General features: G+C 42.2%; 2 protein-coding genes across 3 annotated transcripts in view; one reads left to right on the forward strand and one right to left on the reverse strand.

The window, feature by feature from the left end:
* ANKRD22 (ankyrin repeat domain 22) overlaps positions 1 to 13,804 on the reverse strand; it is a 46,788-nt gene extending 32,984 nt beyond the window's left edge. Inside the window, exon 1 of the mRNA XM_065067425.1 lies at positions 13,784 to 13,804. Within this exon, the coding sequence (XP_064923497.1) occupies positions 13,784 to 13,789 (6 nt within the window). The 5' untranslated portion in view covers positions 13,790 to 13,804. The remainder of the gene's footprint in view (positions 1 to 13,783) is intronic.
* Positions 458 to 11,302, forward strand: LOC102083961 (lysosomal acid lipase/cholesteryl ester hydrolase). 2 transcript variants are annotated; one of them, XM_065067418.1, is made up of 10 exons: positions 458 to 593; positions 2,361 to 2,499; positions 3,648 to 3,762; positions 4,011 to 4,209; positions 4,965 to 5,074; positions 5,964 to 6,100; positions 7,038 to 7,178; positions 8,076 to 8,147; positions 9,233 to 9,301; positions 10,638 to 11,302. In XM_065067418.1, the coding sequence occupies exons 2-10, from the start codon at positions 2,368 to 2,370 to the stop codon at positions 10,869 to 10,871; spliced, it is 1,209 nt and encodes a 402-aa protein (XP_064923490.1). In that variant the 5' UTR covers positions 458 to 593; positions 2,361 to 2,367; the 3' UTR covers positions 10,872 to 11,302. The 2 variants fall into 2 exon arrangements, with proteins under 2 accessions (XP_064923490.1, XP_064923491.1); XM_065067419.1 differs by lacking the exon at positions 458 to 593 and having other exon boundaries at positions 2,350 to 2,499.
* Positions 13,805 to 13,996: the final 192 nt, after the last annotated feature.

Below are 13,996 nucleotides of genomic sequence, written 5' to 3' on the forward strand. Positions count from 1 at the left end.
CTCTGAACAACAAATTAAGGAATATGTGCATGATGCTAAATACACACCTTTAAAATCACTTGTATTTTTTTCTAAGATTATCTAACAGTGAAGAATTGCCCCTGAGCAGCCTGCAAATGGTGGTTTAGAAAACAAGAGACAGGTATGGAACCAGTGACCATGCCAGCTTCTGTACAAGCCACAGCAACAGAGAACACAAAATAATGCAGTCACAGCACTCCTCAAGACAGGCAGCAATACAAATCAAGACCTGTCACATCCTCAGGGGACAAGAATTCCTAGGTTCTTGCTAAATATCCTAAACCAGAAGATAGATGCCTCTTTACCTCTCCTGCTCCATGGCGCAATTTGGTCTTTCAGAATGTTATGTAACATTGCTGTTTATCAAAAATTACTCCACTCCTTAAATACCGCCAAATCAGCACTTACTTATACATGCAATCCTATATATACAAACATCACACAGCACTCTACTGTTACTTGTCAATTTTTATTTCCTTCTGTTGACAAGGGTTTCTGCCAGTGAATCAGGCTCCAGTGGAGACAGACTAGGAACTGCAGCAGAAGAGACAAGCAAGGCAGTCAAAGCGGAGGTAAGTGGCACGTACATTTGTGTTCACGGTTTCTTTCTCTCTTGCCCGTTTCCATAAAGACGAGCAGTCTTGCTGCTGTGCAGTTGCTTGTAAGAGCAGACAGCCTGCATCCTTTCTGATCTGCAAGCCTGACATTATGCATCAAAGTGCGTATTTGCTAAAGTTGGGGTGAGAAAGAAGTCTTTGACATGTGCAAGTGGGAAAAGGAGTAACTGGTAGTTTAATGATGTTCTACTTTTTATATTTTTTTCTAAGAATATCACTGTGGATGCATGAAAATCTCTGTATTGAAAGCATGTGCATAAATGGGATATTTTGCTCTCATAGTTCCAATGCATTTAAGCTTTGCTTGTCAGTTAACCAGGAGATCCTGACATCTGCTAACCACATTAACTGCTCTGGTGCCCCTCTGTCCCAGTTACAGTGTATGTGGAAAAAAAATATGACCCTCTCAATAGTACACTGATGATTTTCTAGAAGGCTTAAAGCTTATTTTCATTAAATATCAAAAGTCTCCAGAAATGGCCCTTTCCATGTATCTTTCAGGTCTCTTGTTTTGTTTTGTTTTAATTAATTATTTCAGTTAGTTCCAGTTTGCCATGGTAAATGCTGCTCTTCGGCTTTGTTTCATTACATAAAAATACTAGATTGCTGTTCAATGGTCCTACAGTCAAGATACTGAAATTCATGAGGCAGTGGGTGCCAAGAGTTAATTGATACACTCTTTCTGATTTAGAAAGTATTGATCTGGAAGTGCCTTAAAACACATGGCCTAAACTACATGACAACCCAATAAATATGAGTATACCCTGAAAAGGGCAACCATATAGCTAACCTATTGCCTCACCTTTAGTACAAAAACAAACTGTTCTATTCCCAAATGTTGTTTCACATGCAGAAATAGAGGAACATGTTTTACTTCTGTTTGAACTGAATAAAACAGGAGAAAGTGGTGAAGTATCTACTATAAAATGGTGCTTCCAGATCACACAAGTGGGAGGTTTTCTGTTCTATTGACAGAAGAATGGAAGTATTCTCCTTCAAAGTGGATGGACTACAGTGAGTTTGAATGCCAATACTGAAATTAAGGGTATATCCCAGTTTTGGTTTAATCCAAATGTTCTAGTGACTCAATGGGCATGATAGATTTAACCAAAAATAAAAAGAATTGAGAACTCCCTCCCTCATGAAGAAGTTCAGAGAAAGCAAATCTTTTGGCTAACATCTCCAAGCTCTCCAAATCTAAAAAATCTTACCCATGATATGTCAGTCAATACACTGTGGTTTTATGAACTGTCTGTCCTCTTTGTTGATTACAATGGAAGCTACAACCATAAAGCAGACCACTAACTAGAGAGAATACACTCTATGATTTCTATTCAGAAAATCTCCACAGTAACTATCAGTCAAATGCTGAAAACCATGAAAATACAGTCTTTCCTCCAGGTGGCCAAAATACAGATTTACTGTATGGAGGACTGTAAGCTAGAGAGAAATGGAAGAACTCATGGCACAAACTAGTACTGATATACAAGCATATTCTCCCCGGTAGGTTCCACATCCTCTTGGAGCCTTTGACTCACTCTTGGCCCCTGCTAAATAGGGTGAGCTGCAGACAGCCCCTCCTCACTCAGGTACTTGTTCTGGCAGCCCCTTTGGGGAACAGACCTTGGGCAACCTTCAGGAGATTCCCCACTTGGGGGAGAGTGGAATTCCACACCATTCTCTTCCTAATGCAAACACCCCTGCATGTGCTCTTTCACACAGTCCCAAGATGTGGTGCCTCCTCCTGCTGCTCTGCTCCCAAGCAATTGCCTTTTCAGCAGGATTCACAACATCCTCCACTCTGAATCAAGACAAAAAACAGTACAGGAAGACTCGCAACCCCGAATGCTTTATGAATGTTGTAAGTTGGCTCACTTTCTCTCCCATTCTTTCCAAATTCCCTCTCCAGGTACCACTACAACTACCCTTTCACTAACAGTCCCTGTCAGGAGGCTAAACATAGGGCCCTTTCCAAGGAGTCCCTCCAGCATTGTAATAGAGAGCACGCACCTAGAAGAAACCTTGATGCTCCTATCCAAACAGTCCGAGCTGCCACAGAGAAGAAATCCTTTGCAGAGGAGGCAAAGCCTGGTTTCTAGTCTCAAGGGAACCAAAATCATCCCTTGCTCTAATAACCTGTTTCCTCAGTACAGCAGCAAGGGAGGATGAATCCCTTTATCAAACAGTAGATTTTCACAACATAAAGGAATCCAAGACCCCTTGCTCTGAATCTCCAAAGATTTCCTCACGGGAGTGGCAAGAGTGTAGTAGGTGCTGCTGTGAGCGAGTTTGTAATGTGACATCCACTCTGCCTGGCTTGTCTAACCACACTTTGGAAAGAAAGGATTCACTACGGCTCAAACCCCACATCTTTGGGCACTGCCACATACAGATAGTGCTGCATGCTTAATCTCTAAAAAGGCATATCTGTATCAGCCTTGCAAAACATGACCAACTATCTCCCAAAAGGAGAGTCATTCTGGACAGTTCTGCTTTGTCCTATAATATGGGGGCAAATACCAGACAACTACCACCTAAGCAGATTTGAAGAAGGCTTGGATGTATCACTTTACAAGACCTGCAATATTTATTCTTAGCCATGTTCCCTGTGGCCAGAAGCCCTACATTGCAGTCACAGAACAGCCCACTTCCACGCCGCTCAGCTTGGTTACTGTCCAAAGCAGGACAGCTTTATCCAAGGTGTTTAATAGCACCATTCCCAAATTCTAAGAGAACAGACATGCACCCAGAAAAATAGCATAAATATCATCATTCTCAAAAGAGCAAGGCATAGATTGTGCTGTCCTGTAGGAATCTTTTTTGGGTCCCCTCCTACCAGTACGACACAGAGTGGAAATGAAGAAGTCAGTGATAGGTTATCATATTCATCTTCCTGGTACGGTCTTGGCTAAGTTTACATTCCTAGACAGAAGCATCATCTAGACACCTTCTCCACCCATCTCTATGTTGCACCTGCATGTTAACAAACTCTCCTTTGACTTCCCACAGAGTGAAATTATTAGATATCACGGATATCCCAGTGAGGAATATCAAGTTACCACAGAGGATGGATACATTCTTGCTGTCTTCAGAATTCCTGCTGGGAGGAACGGCCAAAATACAGGTGTGAGACAGTCATGGGAAAGAAGGAAAGTCAGAGAGCCAACTCTTACATGGGTCTCCCATCTTTCCCCTTTGCACACGCAACGGAATATTCCATATTTTTCCATCTCAGCAAGAGCACCTGGGCAGGAAGTGGCTTGAATTCTTGATATAAGTTTAAAAAAAGTCCTGCAAAACCAGAATCTGCACCCTGGTTTTAACTACACATTTCTTTCTACTACAGTATAAGAAAACCCTTTTCTTTCACAGGGAAAAAGCCTGCAGTCCTGCTACAGCATGGTGCTTTTGGAGATTGTATTCACTGGATTTCTAACCTGCCCAACAACAGCCTAGGCTTCATCCTTGCAGATGCTGGATTTGATGTCTGGTTGGGAAACAGCCGAGGGAACACTTGGTCTTCAAAACACAAGACCCTTAAGCCCTGCCAGAAGGAGTTCTGGCAGTTCAGGTACTCTGTGGAGAAAAAAATTACTAAAGAGAGCAACTTTCAGGGGACTAGCAAGATTGGGCAGTTAATATTGGAATGCAGCACCTTTCCCCTTCTTGTCATATGAAAAAATCCCCTTCTGGATTAGAAGAAAACCCTACCGGTTTTCACACAATCTGACTTCCAGTGAGACATCCAACATGTAAGCAGACTTGACCAAACTCAACTTTTTTCCCCAGATGCAGCCTCTTCTGGGTGTGGTGGTCAGAAGAAAGGCTTGGCTATGTGATTGGGACAGGCCCTTCTGGAATCAGCACATACAAAAGCAAAGCTGGAAGTACACAGGTCACCTTTGTCCATACAAGCTACTGGTTTCTTCTTGGGAAAGGGAAAAGGAGGCATCTATAACCTTGAAGTTTCCCACCAGATACCATGTCTCAAGTGCAGACATGAGAGGAGACTGCTCAGCTCAGATCTGTCACAACTGAGAGAGAAATATTATTTTTTTCTTTTTTACCCATGCAGCAACAATTAAGCTAAGTCCTGCAAGTGCCTCAGCTAATGGGCGAAACCTTCTCTGCAGAGAGCCCAAGGTGTCAGGCAGCATGGCAGTACAGCTGTGTTCCTCTACCCCCTTCCCCAACTCAACCAAGAATGCAGACAAAGCGTGCAGCTTCGTCTTTCTGTGGGTCCTGCTTGGTGCAATGGACAAAACTGACATTCGGTAACTCACACTGTGACAGCTGAATTACTATTTTTCTGTTTCTCCCCTGTAGCTTCGATGAGATAGGTAAATATGATATTCCAGCAGAGCTGTACTTCATCATGAATAAAACAGGACAGAAGCATGTATATTATGCTGGTCACTCAGAGGCTTCAGCTGCAGGTAATGTTAGGACCGCTTGAGTCCAAACCAGTTGCTATTAGTGTTTATGATTTATATATAAGATCCATTAGTAGGTATTGGGGTTTATGCCATGGTGTGCCATTGTCCTTTTACAAAAACACACTCAGAAACAGAGAAGGAAAAGAGGGGAAGCAGCATGTGTCTGCATTCTTAGACAATTATTTTGCTTTCTTCTCATTTGTGCATTTCAAGAGTCTTTTTGCAGAACAAATCATTTAGGCCAAGACATTACCTTCTTTGTCTTTAGATCCTTATGTTTTAGGCAACCAGTTAAATTTCTCACCAAATTCATCTTTGGAGAAATTTAGACATGTTCAGAAAACAGGATGGATGCAGCCTTTTTGTCCAAGCAAAAATTCTGCTCTTAATCTTCAGATAATTATTAAGATAATTAAGATAATAAGTAATGTAATTAAGATAATAAGTAATGAAATTAAGATAATAAGTAATGAAATTAAGATAATAATAATTAAGATAATTATTGTATTACTACCTGCCAGAAAAAAACATATACATTCTTGTAGAGTCTGCAAGCTGAAAAACTCACTATTTTATTAGAGTTTGGGGAACTTTAGAGGGTGTTTGAATTAAGACAATCTGATTCATACATCTTCTTCCCAAAACTGGCCTTAACACAAAATAGTCAGTTCCAAGAAACATCTATATCTGGACATGCTCTAACAAACTTGTATCCTTAGAAGGAATCCCATCTCCCAAATAAAAGTTTCCCTTAGGTCTGCGGTACAGAGATGGACAACAGCCCATTGGCTGCTAATCTAGTCTCACTTCTTTGCTGCCCACTGTTTTTTTATTTATTTGACCTGTGGAGGTCTCTTCACTAATTGACTTGTGTCTTCTCTGCTTACAGGCTTCATAGCATTTTCTACTTTTCCTGAGTTGGCTCAAAGGGTGAAATTATTCTTTGCTTTGGCACCAGTAACTACAGTCACACATGCTACCAGTCCTCTGATAACATTTGCACGTCTTCCCCCAGCACTGATCAGGGTATGTCATTCCTCTTTCTAAAAGACAATTATCTGCTTTGTTTCTGCCAGACTCACTTGACCGACACAGATTTAATTTAGTTTCTCAGACTTCTGACAGTGCTGTTAAGATTTCAGACTTTCCAAAGAGCTAGGCTGCAAGGCTTTACGTGCTAGCTCTTTTGCAACTTTTTTAAAAGGCATACTTCTACCATTATTCATTCAAACATTTTTGAAGGAAGCTCACAAATACCAAAATAAAAGGAGTCTAACGTAGTCTACTAAATCTAGCCTTACACACTGGTAGGAAACTACAAATAAGATATTTCACATCTTAATTTTATTAGACATGCAGTTCAGTTTTGCTCATGAAACATTTTCTTGTAAAATGATAAATAAAACTTAAAGGGAAATACCTATTTCACAGCAGTGTTTGTCAATTTAATAGAATTTGCTGGGAATGGTGGAAATTCTGGGTGCTGTATGTTATGGCAAACTGCAGGAGCAGATCCTTTCTATGTCCAAGCTGTACCCATTATGCGACTATAGAGAATCCAGACCTACACAATTTTCATCTTTCTGCTCCCTCTTTACTTAGTAGCAATACTCATAGTACAGTTTGTGCACCTGCCTGGAATAAATATTAGGTTGAAAAGCTACTTCCTTTCCTCTGCAGTCATGAGTGCAGACAGCCGTCCTTTGTCACTGAGGTCAGCGCACTAAAGCCAGAGGGATAGTGACCTCGAGGACTCATGTTTAATAAGAAGAAGCTGGAAGAACACATGGTGTGCACTCGGAAAAAACTCACTTTAAAGGACGCCGAGATGAGTAGCAGTTTCAGCCATCTTATAATATTAATAATTAAGAGTCAAGGCTATTAGAGAAGAGGGAGGGAGAGTTGTCTGCACAAAACTATCCTGCAAAAAGAAAAAAAAGAATTTCACTTTTCCTCCCCTTAGCTACTACTTGGCTGCAAAGGTGCTCTTCACCAGAATGAACTGCTGAAAGGCCCTCTAACACAGTTCTGCAACATTCTGGGAAAGGTTTGTGGCTGTCTGCTCTGCTTCGCAGGTGGAGGCAGCATAAAAAATCTGAACACGGTAAGCATGTCCAAGAACACCTTAATTCAACTAAAGCAAAGTAATTTTGAAGGCAAACAATTTCTCTGCCTTATGCCTGTATACTGTTGCATGGACACAGAGAAATGTTTGAGGGTTTTCAAGTAATGCCAACTAGGACCTCAGCTAATGATGAGATGTGCCACCTGACACACCCAAATCACACAAGGAAGAAAGTCAAAGTTCAGAATGGTCACAACTTTCAATAATGTCCCTCAGTGTCCCTTCTTCTGGGGCTAAGCCCAAGAAAAGCTGGACAGATAACAAACCTTTTACAATGGAGAAATGAATGGAGAATGATCTTTTTTCTTTTGTACAATTTTCCTTCCTAAATAGGAAGACACACAGATCATCTGATTGTAAGAGTTTATTTCTTTTTGGTTGTCACACATCAATACATTTCCAGTCAAAACTCAAAGCTGTTTCTTCACACTTCTCTCAACAGCAAGGTCTCATTTCTGTACTTTGGATGCTACTTTTTTTCTTGTAGACCTTCCACATCTCTGTTCTCCAGTGGCCCTTGGTCTTTCAGACTATTTAACAAGTATTCCCATAAAAAGCTCCCACATATGTAGCCTGATTATGGTACAAGCAGACACCCTATATATAAACAATCCTTCTCTACCAGTGTAGTGCAGCACTATTTGAAAGCATCATACAAATCATAGAAACTGACAAAAACAAAGGTCATCCACAATTCCCAAATGATGTTTTCCATATAATTTAGGACTAACATGGGAAAGATGCTCCCGGAAGGATAAAAATGAACGTACTTATTGCTACTGTAGAACCTGTATTTCCGAGTCTCACGTCCTTCACAGCTTCATTGTGTCACAACACTAGATCACTGCTTTTCTAACACTTCTGCTTTCTCTCCAGAGTCGAATGGATGTATACATAGCACATCATCCTGCTGGAACATCCGTACAAAACTTTATTCATTGGCATCAGGTATAACTGTGTACTGACGTATAAACAGACTCTGATGACTGCTTTTGTATGCAGCCAATGCAGAAGGGAACGTGAGCATGGTCCAGGCACTTAGCAGGCAGTAGGAGGATAGTGGAAACTTGAGCGGGCAGGGGATGAGCCAGACAAAGAAATAATGCAGGTTAAAGCTTTTCTCCCAGAGGGCTAATTGCAGCATGGATCACCTCCCAAAGCCAGTTAACCACACAAGCACTTCTGCTGGCACAACAGCAATGTGGGGAACTGCCTCTTCTTCTGGCATCTTATGCCATTCTCAGACCTAAGCTTGTTCTGCCTGTGCTCCAAATCAGACCACGGCAAGAAAGAAACAGCTCAGAAACACATCACTATTCATGCACAGAATTGTGGCCACTTCTGCCAACACTCAAATTTATGCATGCTCCTGCACACACCCCTGACTAAAGTTCCCAGGATCCAGATCACCGGAACCCAGAGCCAGAAAACAGAGACCAACTAGCAGATTTCTAGCATATCCTCAGTTACCTAAAGGTTTGGAAAAAACAAATACATACTTTTTTCAGTAAGACAGATTTATCTTTTATTATGTTGTTGTTGTTGGGTTTTGTTTGTTTGTTTTTCCTTTTAGACAAGGCACATTCAAGAAGGCAACAGTTTAGTCTTAAACTAAGCGCACCCTGTTCCCAATAGTCAAACACAGAGCCTCTGGAAATTTTGCTACTACTGTGAGCAGACCAGACAAAAATGACACACAAAAGGCAAGATGTGTGAGGAGGTATCATATAGACTAGACTAGTAATAGCCCTGACATACCTCTGTATCACAAACAGGGACCCCAACTTTAGCTAACTACAACAGTCCAGTGAAATATTAATAACAGAACATACCAAGGATGAGGGCTGAGGAACAGGAGGGATTGTTAGCAATGGGAAAGGCGATGAACCTGCTCACCCTATGATCCATCCTCAGTGTCTCTGGAAGTCTGACCACTGCCTGAGCCTTGGTTTCACTCACAAGCAAGAAAACATCTCCTGCACACTGTCTCTTTAACACTTTCATTTTATCTGTCCTTGTTACAATATCAACAGATGGCAAGGGCAGACCAATTTCAAGCTTATGACTATGGCCCTAAGGAAAACATGAAGAAATACAACCAGGTAAGGCAATGCAGTTTTCCTGAAAACTCACCCTCGGGTTCTGGCAAAACTAAGAAGAGAAATGTTCAGATTTTAGCACCTATGAGTGGTAAGGAGTGGGAGAGTGGTCTGCGCAACACTCAAGTCCTAGGACTGAGTTAGTATGGAGTTCTTCACTTCCCCAATAATTCTCAAGGTCTGCTCTTCAGCTAAATACTGAAATGGGAACAAATAAACAAACAAACAAACAAAGTGGAAATGCATACCTTGGTTTTGGGAAGCTACTTACCACAAAAATAAACCAGACACAATGATTCAGTACAGAACAGTGGAGACTTCTGCTTCTGCTGTGGTTAACTAATGTGTCCTGTACGGAAAAAAGGAAACAGCCACAACTTGTTCAGTATGAGCTTTGGTCACTGACTCCTCAATACTCCGAAGTGCTGCACCCTTCCTGCAACACTGATAATGTGCCTGACAAGTTTTTGAATTTTGATCGGATCAGTTGACTTGTAGGGAGTTTTCTGAGTCAGGGCAGGTTGTTTTATAAGTGACACATCATTTTACAGGTGGAGAATGAATCTAAAGTTTTCTCAGACACATTCCATCCACACATACAGCCTTTAAATACTGAAGTTTATATTTTGGAATGGGCAATGTTTTATTCCCAGTGCTTGGGGTGGTTAGGAAACTGCCCAAAAATGAGAAAAAGACAGAACCACACGTAAATAATAGGGGTTAATTTAAAACCATCTTGTCCATGGTCCCTTACCACCCCGCTGACAATCCTGTATTAAGACATTTGGCTCAGGTCTCAGAAGATCCCCATTCTACTCCTCTGCGGTTCTTTGATTTCCTCTGCAATGACAGCCAAGGCAAGTATGCTCACGGGCTGTCACTCCATCAGTAGCAACACTGTGACCTAGACAGAATGTCAAATGAGGTCTGGAGCAATCCAACTAAAAGCCTTTCACTCCACACCCCTTTAAGGCATGAAGAGGACCCTACATAAGCCCAAAATGGGACACATGTAAACAACAACTTTGCAGTCTTTGCCTGATAAACACAGACGCTGCTCTTTCCATATCCCCACCTCTGAAGGGCACAAGCAGATGTCAAACTGCAGGACAACTCAGAGCCATTTATTACAGAAAGACACACAAAGGGGATGGGTTGTTTCCTTTCACAGTCATCAGGGAACGGGGTTAGGGAAATGGACACTAGGTTGGTGGCCTTCATCATTACTGGTTTTTTGTACGAAGTGCAGAAGGGGAAGATTCTACTCGCACAGAATCCTTTCTCTGAACACAATTTCTGACACAGCAGCACTCACTCAGGTCTCCTCCCTTTCTTACAGTCTACTCCTCCTGCATACAAGATAGAGAAGACAAGCACACCAGTTGCTCTTTGGAGTGGTGGACAAGACAAACTTGGAGATACAAAAGACATGGCAAAACTACTTCCTCGGATTACTAATCTCATTTACCATGAGCATTTCCCTGCTTGGGGACATCTTGACTTCGTCTGGGGCCTTGAGGCAACTGAGAAAATGTATCGTAAAATCGTTGAACTAATAAGAAAACACCCTTAAAGCTTCACACTGGGAATTAATTCATCCAATAAAAATCCCAAAGACTTTTATTAAGCAGTAGAATATGGGTGTAGGGATTGGTATAGGGATTTATAATCTACTGTCAATTAGTTTGCAATTTTTTTATGTTGTTTTCCATGTTGCTACATTATTTTGGTGACTGTAGTCTCTCTGAGGAGGTTGAGGTACATGGGGATGACTGCTGATAACAGAAAAAGCACTTCAGGGATCACTTATTTTGGAATATTTTACTTCTATAAGACAGATTTAGATACAGCTAATATTTAATTTTATCTTCCCTTTTAGATCAATATTACATATTGCAACTGACACAGAGGGGTTATCCCATGAAAACCCCAAAATGGGAGATGCTAATTTCTCTGTTGAAGTATAAGCAATCTTTGTTTAAATTAAAGCATCCATCCTCTTGATACAGTGTTTCTCCTGTTTTGTTTTCCTCTCCTCACATTATCAACAGTAGCAAGTCAGACCCAAAAGGCCTTCATTTGTAAGACTACCCTGGCATCTAAGCAGACGGTAGTTGGTTTTAGTGTCCCAACTGCCAAGGAATCTAACATCAGAAAACCCATGTCAGAGAGAATTCACTCAGTTGTGGGACAGATGCAGATACTTGCTTGTCCTCACACTAACTAATATTTTTTCAACTTCTTACTACAAAGGACACAACTGTCTTCATGCTCATAACCTGGAAACTGAGGCTTGAGGAGATGCAGACACAGCAGCAGCCTGCACACAAAGGACAACAGCATCCGTCTCAAGAAATATTCCTAGCACTGTCAGTAAAGGATTTTTTTTTTATTCTTCTAGCTTGTCAGTTCACTGTGTTAGTGTGTTCCACTTGCTCACCTACAATATTATTCCAGGAGGCGAAGATCACATCAAAGGTGTTACCATTGCAGGCCAAGACAGGGTAGCTCAGACACTGTGGGTGTTTCTGGGTGGGGGCTTAAACCCAGATTTCTCAATCAAGACTTGTGGCAAATGAAACCCATTTGATGATAACCTGGGAGACAGACATCAACATAGAAGCAAAACATGTTTGTTTCATGCAGAAACACATGCTAAGGAGGTGACACACCTTTATCAGCCTGTGGTATCATTGAGAACTGAGATCACAAATTCTGGAGAGGTTCACAGTCCAAGACCCAGAGGTTGTTAAGCAGCTACTCTCACATCACATTATTTATAAACCCCAGTGTCCTGACCACCCCAGAGAAATCAGAACAGACCTAACCCACCTCCAAAACACAGCAGGGCAGACCTGGCACAAGCACATCAAACATTATACTCAATACAAACACGAGCTCTAGGTCTGAAGGGAAGGGAAGCAGCACCAAGAACTCCAGCTTAGGTAAAGGGGAAGTGAGCGCCTCTTTGACCTGTCTGACAGCAAAGCCCTTCACTTCTGTTCTCATTCACACTTCTGCAGCACCACTTAACATTCAGACAAGATGCACTCTATGAATCAGACAACGCTGCACAAAACACAATGGAAGCAAGGGTAAACAAAGAATCACAACACCAAACTCCTCCTACCCTCACCTGTGGTGCCTTTTCCCTGCAGCACCAAGGGCTACCCATGAACTAACTCGTTCTCAACTGAAGAAAGCAAAGGACAGACACTGGGGACTGCCCTTTCTGGGAGATGAATGAAGAGGAATATAGCAGTCCCTCAAAATCTGGTTATGTGGACACAGGTCTGAGTTTAAGCTCACTCAGCTTGGAGGCAGCCACCAAGAGCACTCCATGACATCAAATTCAAACTTCTCTAGAGGGTCTTCCTGTGATGTACAAGAAGAATCAGCCACAGACATACCCTGCAGGAGATTACAGGGAAGTACTCAGGCCAGTGACCAACACAGCTTGGGAAAGAGCACAGCATGCAGTATCTTCCATACTGAACACCTGAATCTGCCTAACGTTCAACTTAACATCACCTCTGACCTAACAGAGTTTTACAAAGGATTGCCAAATTCTCTAATGGAAGACAACAATTTCCAAATACTCACCAGATAGGCTCTTCACTTGCCAGTTTCCTGGAATGAAACATTATCTTATTGTCATCCCTTAAGAATGCAGTCTTGGAATGGCCAATGTCTGGACAAATGGAACACCCACTCCTCACACTTCCCCTCAGAAGACTACTAACTACCCAGGTGACATCTTTGCAGCACTGTAAGGGTTCCTTGTGCCTTGTTCCAGGATGGGATTAACTCAATAGCCCCACTGAGCACAGATGAACCCCTCCATGGCACAGACTGGAGTCTATTTTACACTTTCAGCCAAAACAGTGAACCACTGGTGTTCTATGAAAAATCCAAGATAACATGATAAGTGTTTGAACAAATAGGATTTTTCTTGCTTGCCCAAATCAGTCCCTCCTGTTCTTAAAGCAAGGACCAAGACCTGTTGCCTCACACCACAGCCACCAGCACCAAGAGTTGTACTTCAAGGCTGGAATGCCAAGCAGCCAGAACAGCAATGCACACAATGAAAGGAAGGAAGGGAAATGCTCTTATTATGCCTGGGGATGCAGGATGAGCTAAATAAAAAATATCTTAGACCACATCTATAATTCCATGTCCCAGTTTGGGCCTCAGGAAAGACATCAATACAACCAATATCTGCTGAGAAAGTTCAGCAGAAGGCCACAAAGAAGGTCATCCAGACTTCTCACAGAGTGACTACTGTGGTGGCTAGACATTCTCAGCAGAGATCTGGGTCAGCCCACAGCACTGCACTGCACTGCACTGCTCTGCCTCTTCAGAAACCCAGGCCAACAGCCTCTCTTCCTACTGTAACCCCCACCTCCTCTGCTTTAGGGGAGAAAGTCCTCTCCTTTCTAACGATCCCTCTTCCCAGGTATCACAGCCCCATACTGACAACCTCACCTTCATTTAAACCTTCCTCCTCTTCCTCCTTACCCACAGATACCTTCCTCAGCAACAGTGCTGTTTCCCACCAGTTCGCCACATCCTAGGGGCAGATCAGCCCAGGTGAGGCGTGCGTGCCCAACTGTACTCAGGCAGGTACGCACTTAAGCGTTGGCTGGACTGACAGCAGGAACGTAGGAAAGGTGGAGGCGACAAACGCCAGATGAGCAG

This window comes from Columba livia, chromosome 6, assembly GCF_036013475.1.
Source record: "Columba livia isolate bColLiv1 breed racing homer chromosome 6, bColLiv1.pat.W.v2, whole genome shotgun sequence".
NCBI lineage: Eukaryota > Metazoa > Chordata > Aves > Columbiformes > Columbidae > Columba > Columba livia.

Coding starts and splice junctions, on each gene's coding strand:
- LOC102083961 (XM_065067418.1), top strand. CDS start 2,368: ATGTGGTGCCTCCTCCTGCTGCTCTGCTCCCAAGCAATTGCCTTTTCA. Junction 2,500..3,647: donor CCGAATGCTTTATGAATGTT/GTAAGTTGGCTC, acceptor GACTTCCCACAG/AGTGAAATTATTAGATATCA. Junction 9,302..10,637: donor ACATGAAGAAATACAACCAG/GTAAGGCAATGC, acceptor CCTTTCTTACAG/TCTACTCCTCCTGCATACAA.